The sequence below is a fragment of the Anarhichas minor genome, unplaced genomic scaffold (assembly GCF_050575085.1).
Source record: "Anarhichas minor isolate MPS153535 unplaced genomic scaffold, ASM5057508v1 ptg000028l, whole genome shotgun sequence".
NCBI lineage: Eukaryota > Metazoa > Chordata > Actinopteri > Perciformes > Anarhichadidae > Anarhichas > Anarhichas minor.
This window is the reverse complement of record NW_027466474.1, coordinates 3,029,469-3,045,277: the sequence shown is the minus strand read 5'-3', so window position 1 is coordinate 3,045,277 and position 15,809 is coordinate 3,029,469. Positions and strand designations below refer to the sequence as shown.

At 43.8% G+C, this 15,809-nt stretch overlaps 1 protein-coding gene across 4 annotated transcripts in view; it reads right to left on the bottom strand.

Annotated features, from left to right (window-relative positions):
• atp8a1 (ATPase phospholipid transporting 8A1) overlaps window positions 1-15,809 on the bottom strand; it is a 94,542-nt gene that overhangs the window by 14,182 nt on the left and 64,551 nt on the right. For all 4 annotated transcript variants that reach the window (XM_076103933.1, XM_076103934.1, XM_076103931.1 and 1 more), the window contains 7 exons: window positions 14,153-14,263; window positions 8,746-8,820; window positions 7,024-7,146; window positions 2,779-2,857; window positions 1,473-1,534; window positions 1,182-1,238; window positions 733-840 (listed from right to left, as the gene is read on the bottom strand). In XM_076103933.1, coding sequence (XP_075960048.1) covers window positions 733-840; window positions 1,182-1,238; window positions 1,473-1,534; window positions 2,779-2,857; window positions 7,024-7,146; window positions 8,746-8,820; window positions 14,153-14,263 — 615 coding nt within the window. The remainder of the gene's footprint in view (window positions 1-732; window positions 841-1,181; window positions 1,239-1,472; window positions 1,535-2,778; window positions 2,858-7,023; window positions 7,147-8,745; window positions 8,821-14,152; window positions 14,264-15,809) is intronic.

Here is a 15,809-nt window from a genome sequence, read left to right as displayed (position 1 = left end):
AAGCCAGAGATTTGACAGTTTACACTCCTCTGGCTCTCCTTACAAAGACCTGTGTCAAGTTTAACTCGGAAATTTCCCACCAGCATGCGTCTGCAGCAGAATGAGTTATGAGGCACTGCAGGTCTGTCAGTGATAGTGACTCTATCGGCAGTTCCTTTAGTACCAGAGGAAGTTGTTGATGTGAGACAGAGAGTGTTTTCATTCTTGTCCCATCCCACTCCCACAAAAAAGAAACTCCTGTCACGTCCCAATCCGTTCCTGTGGGTCTGCATATTATAACTGCATATTTACATACAAAAACTAGAGCTGCACCGATTGCAAATTTCTTGGCCGATTCCGATTTCCTACAATGGACAGTACACACAAACATTTTTGTGACTTTGTATATTCAATTGTATGTTCATATGAACAAAACGGTATTTACATATCCGAGAAGAATCAGAGAAAATATTATTCTAAGTTGTGTATGTAGGCAAGAGAGACAAGTATTTATCTATTTATTCCAAAACTATGTATTTTATACAAAACGTTTTATGATTCATTATCTATTTACAAGAATGTAAAGGTGTGTATATATTATATTAACTCCCACTCCTGTGGCGTGCTCCTTCCTGCTCCACCCCTACTGACTGCACAGGAAGCAAGAGGAGACGGAATCCCAAAAAAAAGATCAGCCTCTAGTGTAGATGTGTAAGCATGCGTATGAGAACATGCTAGCATGTGTGTGCTTACCTCTCCTGACATGTCGGGAGCCAGAGGGATGAGGGGCCACAGGGAGGAGTAGATAATGAAAAACACCACCCACAGGCCGATGCTTCCCCAAATAGCGATGTGACTGAACTGTTGGTGGACAGCAAGGGAACTTGTTTAGACTCTTAATTTTCTGGAAAAGGCCATACACACTTTTTATACATTATACTGTCTTGTTCGTTGCCATTTTTTACAATTTGGGCATAAAAGTTCACATTGAGTGGCTTCGAGCAACTTGAAGGAGTTACCATACGGCACATGTCATTTCACTGGGTTTACAGTTACAAGCTCAGTGGGAAACAAACCATAAAGAGACTTGGAGATAAGAGGAGGATGTAAAATATGTCACAAGTATCGTTGGTCATATAAAATGCAGGAACTGGAAAGAGATCGCAGAACCTTAGGGAGAGAGGACAGAGCAATCAACCTACCATGGTCCAGGAGGACGTCTCGAGGCCGGCTTTAAGACAAACTGTGATGACCACAAACTGTGGAGACATAAATCAAACTGACGTTTAACCAAATCCCTATTCAATACCTCAGATCGGTCACATATTTTTTGTTTAAAAAAAAAAAATGGAAAATATCAGCAGACAAAAGGAAAGACAGAAGAAAAGAAACATGTTATGTTTATTCACAGAAATTGGAGAACACTTGGCTCAGACACCTAAAGCGTTTAACACAGCAGAAACACTGGCTGTCAAGAAGATTGGTGCACTTACTGTGTAAACCATGTTGCCTAAGAGGAGATAGTCTGGAGTTCTTCCGTTGCCAAAAACTGTATCTGTGAAGGTAATCAACAACAGAAGCTTTTAGGGCCAAAGCTGTCTCTTTTCAGCCCCTGGGTTTCATACAGAGGTCCATTAGGTGGTCCAAAGAGTAAACAACCAGACAGCACGAAGGATTTTACTTTTGGTACATGGGAGTGTGAACTTTGATGCAAAATGCTCTTTTAGAGACTCGGATATAAAAGTGGACATGGGAAAGTGAAGTGAAAACCACAGTCTAATGCTGCTTCCATTACTGCCCTTTGAGAGAGGCTGGAATTCTAATTCTGTCTTTCGCAACTATAAGGACAGAGTGTTTCTATAAGGAGCCATCAGTTACACTGAGAAGCTGAACTGGTGTGCATTAATCATGGTCAGAAATTTTTAATTCTGGCTAATTCACTGCTGAAATAGAAAGTGTTTATTTATTCTGCCATTGAATTGGAATCCAATCCGCTGAGAAGACTTTCCTAATACAGAAGTTAGAAGTGTTTACTAAATGAATAAAACAGAAATTAACTGCAAATTAAACAGACATGTTGCTTCAAACTGCCCGCGTGTGTTTGGGCCGAGGCTAAAATATCAGCAGTGTGCGACTGCTGCCAGTAAAGAAAGAAAGAGAGAGGCAGGCTCCCTTTCCTTTTACTTCCGGCTGGTCACATGTCTTGTGAGGGCTGAGGCTTTGCTGACAGCCTGTCAGTCAGAGTGAAGGGGCTTGGCGCCTTTGTGTGGAGAGCAGGCACAAGCTTGTGTGGTCCTCTGCTCTGGCCAGCAAAGACTTAAGCCACAAGATCCCCATTCTCTCTGCGCTCGCACATAGAACCCTTGCATCTTAATGTGCACAAACATGCACAATTGACCGTATCTGGATAAATAAAGTGGTCGTGAATCAAATTCGAAATTAATTGCGCACGGAAAAAGACTGATCATTGTCTATTTGGATGAAAACCATCATTGTCTGCACTGAACAATCACCTGGAAAGTTTGAATCCGAGTGGTGTGTTTATAGAAATGAAGTAAGTGCAAATAACTGTGCGCAAAAGCATTTCAGCAGGTCATGCTGTGCACACATGAACTGGTGCAAACATGAACGTACGCTTGTTAGTGTGTGTCGCTCTTGCCCGAGCACACATGTTTGTAATTCATGACTGGGCGGTTGAAGAGAGAACTAATTAAGACAAAGTATGTGTGTTTGACTGTCCTCCCTCTTCATACACCGGGTCCACCGAGGGCCGTGGCCGACTCTCTGGGAGCTACTTACCATGCTGGAAGGCTTTAAGGGGGAACCAGAAGAGGATGACGGAGTGGAAGAGGCCGTTCAGACAATGGGCCCAGAAGACCTGCAAAAAAGAGGGGAGAAGGATGGAGGGGACAGAGGCATGGAGGAGGAGGAAGAGAGGGGTGGGGGGTTGGAGGCGGCAGGAGATTCAAAGAAGAGAGAGGGAGACGGAGAGGGAAAAAAAAAAAAGCATGAGAAAAGGGTGTGGGGAGCTCCAGCCTTCCAAGTGACCCCTGACCTGGGCCCTTTGTGCCAGCCCAGCGCTAGGCTAAGTGGCGGTTTTGTCGGGGCCTCCTTGCTGAATGGCCACCCCGCTGACAGACACGTTGTATATTCTCTGTGTGTGTTATGGGGGAGAGAGAGGCTGCAGAGTGTGTGTACGAGCAGTGAAAGGCAAGTAGACAACGTCAGTGTGCAGGTTTTAACTTCTAATTCTTTTCATCATATTAAACAAAAATTACAAAAAACAAGGAGCATAAGAAACGGTGAAATATCGGTCCTCGCCTCGACAATAAGAACATTATACAACATTAATATATGTGCCGCTAGTGTGACAGTTTCCTCTCATAACATTTCAGTAGGCTTTGGCCGTTTCATGTGAGAACTTTAACTGGTGTAGAAATAAATGACGGGAGAGTTTAAACAAGCACAAATCAGTCTAGAAGCACACGCAGGTAGAGTGACAGACCTGACAGAGATTAAACTGTTTTCATGGTAATTATTAAGGGCCTGGAAAATCGTGGTGTGGACCGCAATCTGTGTGTCTGTGTATGCAAGCATGCAGACTTTGGATGAGTTGTTTAAATCAATACTCCCACTCCAAAACCACCTTGTTTCAAATTGACATTATGCAACGCCAGAGCCAAACGAAACACTAATGGGCGATGTAGCATGAAACAGCCGTGAAATCTATTCTGCCAAAAAAACGCTCCACATTTGTGCCCCCTTTTCCTCCCTGTGCTGACCCAGACGGCGGCGTTACTTGTGAGAGCTGAAAAATTCATCAAACCCAGAGAGTAAACGGCTGACGGAGGAAAAATAAAAACATCACATTTTAATCTTTGGCCTCTTTTTAATCATCGGTTCTTGGCAGACGACAAGTTAGAGGCTCGCTTTCTCAAAAGCTCTTTTCGACAACTTCAGCAAATCTGTCAGTAGAACGTAAAACACGGCTTATTCGAGACACAATGGAAATTTCTTGGGATTTCTGCAGGTTTGAGTCATTTTAGAATAACCACTCGTACTGCTTTACAGCGCAGGGTTATTCCAAAATGGTGGAAGAAGAGGAGTAAAGCCAGACAGGGTGAAAGAAAAAGTCTTGTTCTCGACTATGAGTCTTTGTCATACACCTTGGCCTCTGTGGCACGACCTCCTCACCTTTCCTATCGACCAAACAAATTCCAATAGCAGCCCCCCCCCCCCAGGATTACCTCACCCTCTCACTGTGTACACAAAACCCAATACACTGAGCGGGGGCTGGCTGAAACAACCCCCACCCATCTACCTCTGTGGTCAAATGTGGGCTAAATTATCACTAATGTTACAATCACATCAAGTTTATGCCAATTAGCCTCCCATTGACAAGCACAGCTCTCTTCCACCCTCCTCCTCGACTTTACCATTCCCGAACACTGTGGGGTGCAAACAAGCCCTAGTTTCCCCTCCACAGTAATGAATGCTAATGAAATCAATAAATGTTCATAATCATTTGTCACGGTGGGATCCTCACTTTCTCCCCTCCAGCCACCCTGCTCTCTTTCTTTCCCTTGTATCCCAGCAAGTTGCTCGGGATCGCCCATGAATGAATGCCCGGTCTGTCCTGTAACGATTCTGCCCTTTGTGGGAGTCCTAATTGCCAAAAAAAACAAAACATGAATGCTGGTAATTAATATTGAGCCAAATATTTCCAGAACTGCCAACCCCTTCCTGTTTCTTTTGAACCAGTGAGGTAAGAAGAGAAAGAGGGAAGTGCTGTTTAAGAGGTGATAGTTGCTGGTAAACTACCGTAATGACGACCCCATGGAGGGGAGCCTGGTTTATTAGAGTGACTCAAGTGTCAGGTATATGTAATTAAAAGTGAACAGGCAGCACAGTTGACGCCCCGCCTCGGGTTTCTGACGACCTCAGTCACTCTCGTCTTTCACCTCAAAACAAACAGCTTTAATTCACAAAGACAGTATCTGTTGTGTACAAAAGAGCCATGCGTGCAGAAAGACAGGCTTCGAGGGGCCAAATTCCTGCTGGATTTTCTCGCCTCGCCTCGGGCCAGCTGCAAGGAAAATATCTCGGGAAAAGAGAGGACAAGCCAGCAAAAACAACCTGCTGACCTGGCCGAGTCATCATTTATGGGTCTTGGAAAATGTGGCCCAAACTAAATTGAGGTTAATTTGCTTCCAACTATCAGACACATACTTTTGTGACCCTTTTTTGGCAGTCTTCAATAAAGTTAATGGAGGGAAATCCACCCTATAAACCAAATTTTCGACGTTTAAATCAGCAGTTGTGAGGACAGATATCGCTTTGATCTGACAATATATCTACTGACAACATCCACCCATTTTGTGTACAGTGTGTCAAACCAAATGAGACTAACAACGAGGACTTTTCATTTTCTGTACATTTCTGTCTTGGACAAAAGCGGAAGCGTTCTGGGCACCAGAATCCCTTCAGAAAAACCTCTCATTTTACTGCAGCAGGGCCCGACAGTCTGGCCCGCGCATTCCTTGTTCTGGTTTTGCCGTGCCTCTTTTCCCTCCAGCAGGCCCAGCAATACGGCCTGGGCCTCCAGCAGTGTGGTATTGGTTTTGGCTCCCAGCGGGGCCTGGCAGTGCAGGGAGACAAAGCCTTGTCCCCGGTCGGAGGAGGAGTTGCTGCTGCCGGGCGCAGAGCTCTCCAACTCCCGCCAGAGCTACGACTGCAGGTCCAAGGTGGCAAGAAAGCCGGATCTGGGTCTATCTGCAGTGGGCTGGTCACTGAGACTAAGCTGAAGGAGTTTGAACCTGCGTGGCATAAATCGTTTCCTCTGATTTTGCGGATAAATAAGAATAACTGTATACAGTACATAAAGCCAATATTCTAGCTGATGGTCGCGTTTGCTTATGTCGGTCATATAGAGGCTTCAGTATTAAGTTTCATAACCAGTTAAAAGTCCCTTGTAACACATTTTCTGTCAATTGACTAATAAATGACACAAGTTATCGTTGCAGCTGTCTCTCTCTCTCTCCGTCCCTTTTAACAGAAGTAGTCCTTGCTCAGGGAAACTGAAGATGCATTCATGACACAGTCAGTGTGGTCATGGATGGGTTAAACTCAATCTGACAGCTTTGCTCTCAGAACAAACAACTCCCTCACTTAAACAAATTGCATAATTTTCCGCAACAAACGCCGTCACACAATGACAGCACACTCTCTCCATTCCCTCCTTTCCACGATTCTTTCTGCTGCGTCTCCCCGACCTATCTGACCTTCCGTGCCCCTGACCGCCATGGCCAATCCGTCTTTAATCCACCTCCACCCTGTGCTAACCAGGTCACCACGCCTGTGAGGAGGGTCCAGGGCTCTGGCTCAGCATGGAGAAAGGAGGAGACATCTTTATTACCAGCGGGGGAAAGCTAACGGACAGCCCATATAACCAGACAGAATAGGTCAAGCCAGGCCAAACCCGTCTACGACTGGAGACCCACTGACTGCAGCTGCCAGGTCACTGTGACGGGAGATGCATCAGTCCTGAACAACAACATCTCGCTCATTAATTTGATGGTAATTGGTTGCAAGAGATGAAACATTTGACCTTTGCATTTGTGTGGTGGAGCACAAAATTAATTCCTAATTTTAAAAGATACAATGGAAAATTACCAGGTTTGTTTGGTGACAGTTAATACCAGCTGAGCTGTATAACATTATCAAAACGGTGGGCAACGATACTCCCCTTTTAGAAGTTGAACATAAAACCATCTTCCAAGTCCATTCAGTATCCAAGTAGTAAATTAGACCACGGCAACTATTTGACAAATATTTGCTTATAATCGTCACTAGATTTGGAGTAATTTCTTATTAAGAACTTTTACTGGAGCTGCAAAGAGCAGAACAGAAACCGGGACAAGATTTTGAAAGGAGAGTACTCAAGACAACACAACAAAAAGAGCAAAGTGAACATAAAAAGTCCTCAGATAGTATTTAAATCTGGTCATGTGCAAATAAAGAAAATGTGATAGAAACTAGTGCTACCTTTGTATTGAAGCCCATAGCATTCTGGGAGGTTTTGTAGAGTTCTGGGTATTTCAGCATATTCTCTTTCCTGCAGGAGCGCTCAAATATTCCCAGAGTGAGAGGAGGTAGAGCAGTGAAGATCTGCAGAAGAGAAACGCACAGAGAAACATCAACATCAAGGTAAATTATTGTTTTCCACATATTTTACATTTCAAAGAAATGAAACCCACACAAACCATCACTTCCTTTATTGTTCTGAAATCAGAAGCGATGACATTCAAATGCCTCTTGTCTAAAAATTCAATCTTTGTGTGCGACAAAATAATCTCAACTCAAAAAGTCCAGGTGCAAACTATTCTTTAGAGCTTTCAATCCCATCTGACCAACCAAACATGTACTCTAGGTATTACAGGAAACATATGTTTGCGACCAAAAGCCAAAATCACTTTACAAACTTTACCAGATTTATAAAAATACGGTGTATGCACATTGTAAATAGTTGGATCTAATGTCTAATTATGGTAGATTTGTCTTCATCCCTGCCATCATCTCAATATATTGCATTTAAAGAAGAGTCTGCTTCACATTGTTCTCCACTTTCCCCTTTCTTTATTTTACATCACTGAAAACCATTGACCTTAAAACCCTTCAGGGATTCTTATTTTGATTCGTCATGCTTAAAGTCTGTTCATATGCAAAACCCATCTCCAATAAACATCTGCGATGCTCTCGACCAAGAAGCAGGTATTTAAGCCTGGCTAATGTGTGGTTTCTTAGCGGTGTTGTAATGTTGCTCAGCGTAGGAGCTGCTGAGAGAGGAGCGATGATGGTATTGTGTGGCTGGGGGGACGGGGGGGGGGGGGGAGACGGCTCAGCGGGTCAGTTGGTGTGAGTTCCCTGAAACCCCATCTGGAATGGGAGTCTGCAGGAGCAGCAGGCCACAGGACATGCTCCAATGGGCTCCTTTCTTATTCTGAGCCAGGCCCAGGAAGATCTCCATTGAGGGGCGGATTCAGCCCACTGCTTCCGACGACTCCCACCGAGCCGTCGGAATTCCCTCCGTTTTTGGATAAAGTAAAAGACTGAACTGAACTTCCCACCCCTACAGTACTGGAGGTGGTTTATTATGGAATGAATGCAAGAGGCAGGGCTGTCGAAATATCCTTCTCACTTGACAGTTTGGCCCTCCAAAAAATGAATGTGCAGAAAAATCAACTTAACACTTCTCTCATTAATTTCTGTTTATTGAATTGAGTTGATTTTAGTAAACAGTTTAAAGTTACATATCAAGTTCTTGTGGGCTTTGCGGCATGGTATTAAAGATCAGACTTGCAGATGCACATGTTTTGCTTCTACTTAATTCATGACAGGTATGAAATATGAGTTCATTAGGAGAGGTTCCATTATAAAGCCCTGAGGGACCCCCTACATCAGCAGCCTGCTCAGTTGCTGCTCCATTCCTCATATTCTTTTTATCATTCAAACGTGCTGCCAACTACACTCTTCGGGGCAAGCAAAGCTGTTGTTCTTTCTTATTCAGTACATAGTTAAGAGCACAGAGGGAATATGGTCTTGACAACAGGTCATAAATAACGAAGAATTTTTTAAAGACGTTGATGACATAGTCACGCAATAAAGATCAGTTTTGGGGCACCACGGCAAATCAGTTCTACGTCGGACTGCGGCGGGGTAAAGGAGTCAAAGTGGGCTCTTTAGAAAGTAAACTTTATCAACACTCACCACGTTGTACAAGCCGATGCACCAGCGTTCAAATAGGATTTGGCCTGAGAAGCCATTGACGAACGCGAACCAGATCTAAGGGAGACAAAAAAAAAAATTCACATAAAGAAAGAGTTAGAGCAGTGAAAATAAGAACAGAAAGCAATGATCACAGATCTGGTTTACTCACATCTCACTCTCTCATTTCTGTCGTTGTAATCAGTAAGTCACTTAGTCATGAATTTGATACTGTAGGCTTCACTCAAACTAGATGAGGAAAACACTAAATCACTGTAGTCTTTCTAATTGCCCTTTCAGTATATGCTTTCCATTAGTGATAGTGAGGGTGAGTGGTTACCATTGTACCATCTATAATTGAGATGGGCTCGCTGTGTCTACAGACTTACAATCCATTTTTCCGTCACACTACATTCTTCACTCTCTTATCACAACAGAGACTTCAGAAGGAGACTGCAGGGTCTTATAATATGAAAAACGTCGAAGAGCGAAAAGCTTCTGCTAAAATATCTTTGAAATCATTGCATGAGTGATGCAGTCTTGCAAAACTGTTTGTTATGGGAGTAAGGAAAATAAAAAAAGCAAATGTAACTAAAATGATCCTCGAACAAATGTGGCTTTGTTTGAAGTGCTGCCCTGTGATCAACATTAGTCTAAAAGTACAGGTTTCAAACGGAAAGGCAGAAAGAGGCCACAACAAAACAAATCAGAAAAAAAACAATGAGTGAGAGTGGGAAAGCCTAGACCACCAGATGCCACCTCCATGATGCAAATTGCAGACTGGATTCATCACGGGATTACCTACAAACATATATCAAGCCCACTATTTCCCCCCTTGATCTATCTGAAGACAAGTGGGTGACAGAGGAGGTTAGTTATAGGGGCAGAGTCAGGGCTGTGGGACTGTGAACGATGGAGACTTTGATATATTGCGTCAGGAAAGGGAGACAGAGGTAATATAAGACATATGCTGGGTGGAGATGAGGCTTATCACGTATCTTGACTGGTCATACTTGTATAAACAAAACAATGCCTCTAAGACCAGGACAGGAGCCAGGTATAGTTAATGAACTATATTAGCGTGCGAGTAGAGAAGTTTGAAATACAGAATCTAGAAGGAAAAATGGCAGGCATTGATTTCTTTATTTTTGTAGAGCAGATTTGCCTGACACATTCTGGAGAAAAACTGCATGCGCAATCTAAAAACTGCTCGTATGCCGACAGTGAATCAGAGTTTGACACTTCGTGGTCCAGAACCAGCTCTTGCTCACGCCAGATCTGTCTCGGTAACATCAGGGGTGCTGTGTTTTGGCCACGGCCAAGCAACCATTTCCTCGCTTCATTTAACTTCATTATGAAGGCATGAACTGCTACAAATTCTCAGATTGGGACAAAGCCCGTTTGAGGGCCCCCAACAGTCCGCTGCCACTCTCTACACGACCACTATCAATCTGCCACTGGCCCTTCCCATTTAATCGTGTAAGCATATGCATGAAAACAAATGTCTGTCCGTCCCCCCTCACACAGCCCTCATTCCCCTGGTGAGGTGGCGGGGGTGGCTGCCTATAGAGGAGGCCTGTGTTTATGATTGTGCCCCTAGACCCTGCCCCTCTCTGACACACCCACCCATCACAGATCCAGCCTTCCTCCCCATCAGGTGCACTCTACCATGATGTTGTTTCCTTTATATGCGGGGGCCTCATTTCAAATTCACATGGGATGTTCTCTCAAATCTGGGACCATGTGGCCCTGTAACCCTGAGAATCAGGAGGTATACGGTACATCTGTTGGCAGTGGCAAGAATAGTTTTAGGTGATTTTGGGTCTTGGCTTGCTGAAAATACTTTGAGATGCCGCTGCGATGGTTCATGTGTAGATGAAGCCATGAGGCAGGTTCAACCGTTAGCGTGGCTCATGCAACGGTAGCGAGAAGCTAGTGAGTAGGTCAAACTGCTGAATTAATTACAGCTCTGCCCAATGAGAGGCTCTGGGCCGATATATTGTTGTGCTAAGTTAAAAAGGCTCCTATTCATAGCATGTGGTAACTGCCTCCGTGTGAGTGTTTTGGCCTGGTCCTTGGGGTCCCAATAGCTTCTCTCTTTTTCTCCCACTCCCATCTCTTGAGGGACAGATGCATTGATTTGCTCATTAGGGGAAGTACCAGGCAGGATTTTTCTTCCCCCTTTCTTCTCCTCATTGAGTGCCACTCAGCGGAGGGGTGTGGCTGGCCTCTCTCCCCGACTGCACATCATGAAAAACAGTAATGGAGGGAAGCGGCGGTTAAGAAAAGGGGGATTGGGCAGCGGCTAGCCGATAAGAGGACTTCTTGCATATTCATCAGCAAATCAAAAATCACTGATTCCAAGGCTGCTCCAGAGCCCTGCGGGCCTGCTCTAGAAGTGGCGGGGGGGGGCGTGACATTTGTCCTCAACAATGTGAGTCCTGATACTCTTAAGCTTAGCACTGCAGAACTGCTAATAGAATTCATACACAAAGCAAGCAAAGAATGAAGAGGGACATAAAGAAGGAGCTGATAAATATGCTGGAAATATGTGGAGCTACAAACACAAGCAGTCTTACAATGCCGGGCACGTCCTTTGTGGTTTCATTCAGCGCGCAATGGTCGGCAAGCTTTGCTCCGCAACTCTGAGCCGTCTCCAACTTCACTGGGCCGCACTGAATGAGCTTTCATGTAATTGCCTCATAAATGCCACTTGTCCATCAGGCCCCTCTGTAGCACCCTGGCAGTGTGTCAATCAAACACGAGTGGCCAGCTGGATGGGTCATTTGAATGAAGTTGCTATGGCTTCCTTTGGAAAAGTCTCTTAGCTTGGATGTGGCGGAGTTCAATTCTTTTCACTCCCGTTCTCTAGTTAATGGTGTAATTTGTAGCAAAGTAGGAGATATGACTTCTGCTTAAAGTCAGTCATGCACTGGGCAGTATTGTTTAATAAATGTTTTGAGTAATTATAACCGCCTTTCACGATTAGATAGTCATGTTTCAAGCGTGATCAAAGGTTAGACTGTTCTCTAACTGATGAGGAAAAGGAACGCAAACCTTAATCAACAGCACCAGGAAAGCCAGAAGAAACACTGTGAAGCAGTTCCAGCTGTCAGTCAATCATTCACTGGAGAGACAGCATTACTTTCTGACTCACAATTAACCCTCAGAAAATCCTGAATGATCATACAACTGTTCCAAGAGCCTCAGCCTAAGTTGCGCTCACATTCAAGTCTTCCACAATAGCGGTAGAATCCTTCACCCTCCTACTCTATGTCTCTTAAAAAGATCCAAAGACCCAGTGGAGAGAGAGGGAGACAAAAAGAGGCTTAAACACAGAGACTCACAGTCCTGGTATTCAAATTGTAACACACACTGTACCAAACAATGGCGCTCCGAACAAAAAAGTAAAGATTCCTGTCAACAGCCTTGATTCTCTCCTTGCAAGGTAGCCTGTGAGTCGACGAGAAAAACATGCAAGCTCAAAAGTAAACCTATTAGTGCAACAAATGCAGCTTTTACTCATACTCATGTCCCGTTATCTACTTGGATCCCCTGAAGGAGCGTAGCACAGGGGGGAGGGGGAGTTATGTTTTCAGAGAGCAACAAAAGGTGTGCTAGAAAGAAGCTCGCCCTGCATACAGAACTATAGAACTATACTGCTTTGAAAAGGGGACCTGGTATGTTTCAAAGAGCAGATGTGGTTGGACACGCACACAAAAACACAGGACAAACAATGTTTAGAGGCATTCTGAACAGGTATTGATGTGACGGTTATGATTCAAATGAAGGGCAAAGACTAAAAATGAGAATAAAAGGAGGGGTCTGGACAGTCTTGAGATTATGTTAAAGTTATACATCAGAAGTTGTGCCACCTCTTTTAGACATCAACAGTAAATCATTTTAACATGGTTAAAAACAGGGATGAAAAATGAAAAAATGTCAACATCTGAACACAGTGTGATGTAATGTTTTTGCAGACAGAAAATTAAATTAGCTGCAAATTGAATTTCATTTTGGATCTGCTTTCGTAGCTGTTTTTTAAATTTATTTATACCTTTTCTGGAAAAGGGTAGCATGATCAAACAGTTTCAGTTCCTGTAACTGCAGTTCTAACCTGGATAGAGACCCACTGCCCTCTTTCACTCCAGGTCACAATAAGCCAGAAGCAGACATGCTGGAATGTAAAAGGTAGTCTACGGATTCTCCATGGTATATAAACTAAAATGAGATCAGAGGTCAAGTGTCGCAGAAAGAGGATGAACAGAAGAGAACTTTAAAGTGCTCATATTTCCGTGACAAGTTATGTGGTGATGATATTTTAAAAACGTGTCTGATCCTTTTTTACCAGTGCACAGCAGGACCAGGGAGCACTCAGCGAATTGTCCCCTTTTCACAGCGCAAATGCAGAGGAAGTGTGTAAATCACTTGCTTTCTATGGCTACTGGGCCCCCTCAAGCCACATAAGTAGAGACTTGGGGGGGGGGGGGGGGGGCAATTCTTCAAATGCCTGAGTAACTTATTTTTCTTTTGTTCTGGTCTCTCTCATGTTCTGTTCTTTATGTATGTCCTTACTTGTCTTGTTTTTATTTTACATTTGTACTCTATTCTCTACGTTGTGGCTGATAAAGTTCCTACGTAATTAACAAACTAAGTACTAGAGAAACTGGCATTTAACTTGCGATTTGAGCATATTTTATTCTTACACGCACACAAGAGTGGTATATAAAATACAGTACAGCAGTGTATCTCATCATTAAAACTTCCTGATGTGTCGTGTGGGTCAAAGTCAGGAGTGACTTCTGATTTAGACTTTTTGATGCAAAGATGTGGAGCCAAAGTTGCTGCTTCTGTCAGACAAGTGCAGGGCCGGTAGATCAAAACATCGGAGCACTCCTTATGATAAAGCTGCTGCTGATAGGAAGCACTTAACCTGTCTGGTCATTCTCGGTTATAGCTCTGAACTTGCAATCAGTACTGGGTCTGGTACGTGTCAAATGCCATCAAACCTACCGCACACCAGCAGACCGATGTTGGGAGCAACATGAGTGCGAACCTTCCGAACCATCATTGATATAAAAGAAGAGTGGAGCAGGATCCAAACACCGGCATTAGTTTCTGAAAGGCAGACCACGACTAGGTGCAGTTTCCCTTCATAACAGAGTGTGTGTGTGAGAGAGAGAGAGAGTCTGCAGTTTGTTTGTGTCTAGGTACGTCAAAACTCAAACTATTCGCCCAGGAACAGCACCAACTGGCAGGTAATGTGAAGGTCCAGTCACCAGAAATACAAACATGGAAACTCTAACAAGGAATCTTTGCCTTTACACCTAATCATGCCATGTGGAAAAATCCCAATGCTCTGCATTCAGATCAGACCCTTGCACGACTCTCAGCCTTGAGAGCTCCTTACCTCAATGATGTACAGGACAATGTTCTTGTAGAAGCAGTACAGGATACACTTGGCTACGCGGTTGTAATTCCAGGCTCCATGGACAAGCAGCAGATTCTTCAAGTATTTGAACTGTGTGGGAGGAAATGACAAGATGAATGAAAAGCAAAAGGCTGTGTACAGTACACTGTCTCATGGTTCCTCATAATGAGAGATCAGTGCTGGAACACTGAAGCACTTAACAGCAACTTCAAGATTAAAGACAGCAGCAGGGTTTCCTCATCCCCCAGCAGAGGACTGATGAGACATTGTGGCCAAAGACTCTCACTGACACATTCCAGAAATGTCTAGTAAAAGATTGTAAGATCACGCTTTGAGTTGCTGAAAATGCAGCAGTTCATATGGTGGAACTGGTCTCCGAGGGCTCAGCGTAATAGTTAAATGGCTTTATAATTACACTACCATTTAGGGGCCGTGGTGAACTTGCAATTTCAGTGCAATTTTTGGCTGATAAGTGTGCTTATATTGGAGCAGAACTTTGAGTGTTTCATCTTAGTTGCCAGTGAATGACTAATACAAATCTCACAACCTACACTGCGTCCTATTGCCATGTAACAATTGGAAAAGTTCTTTGAATGTCTCTAAATCCAGAGTAGGAGGTTGGATAAATAGAATTAAAGTCACATTTTTGAGCAAACACAATTCTGTTTATTTGAAGGCCTTCTGGTCTTTCAGCATTTCCACAGTATTCTTTGGTTAAACGACAGCACAGTTTGCCTGACCCCTCAGATGGTCGGATCAAACATCAGTTAACACAAACCTGAGCTGATGACAGATGGAGAGCAGAGGAGCCTCGGCCCGAAGCCTCTTCACTCTCCGCTTCGACGGACAACTTAAGATAAGCTTTCAAGTATTAAATCTTAGAAACTTACTCACTAATAATCAACAGCAGCAAGGAGCTCATCTGATACTCCAGAACATTAATATAGTATAGGAATAGAAAAACAAGTTACACAACTTCCCAGGATTGATTTCAGTTTGCAAATTACGGTTAATGTTCCGTTACGCCAATATATGGAAAACACCACTGGAAGTGTAATTTAATTTGATGCTGGGACACAACCTAAATGGATTACAGGAGGCCACCTGCCTTTGAAAGACATACACTTTTGCGTGTCATGCAGATTGAAGGGGGCACTTAAGACCAACCCAAGTCTCTTGAATGGTAATTGCATACTGAAGCACAGAGAGCGTACTGTGTTTTAGTCAACTCCTGGTTTCCCATACTCTCCAGCCCCGTGGCTGTAATAGAAACACGATGTACTGAGTGGTGTGCCGTGTAGAAACGGAGCCATGACACAGGAACTCCATGGCTTTTGTTGCTTCTGGGTATCTGATATCGATGCAGAGTTTCAGACAAACTGGTTACTCGGAATTAAGAATGTATTTGAGTAGCATTTTGCCTGGATATGTTTCTGTATAGTTAAGTTGGGTGTTGAGTGTCATCAGGTGCCTGTTTAACAGGTGTTACTACTCCACTGTATAAGCTAATGCCCTAGCAGACATATGACCTATTGTTATTCGGAACAATGTGCCAAGCTATCGCTAACGCATACAACACTTGAGATGACAACGACAGGATAGACAATTTGTGGAATCTGACTTTTAGAGGATGGGC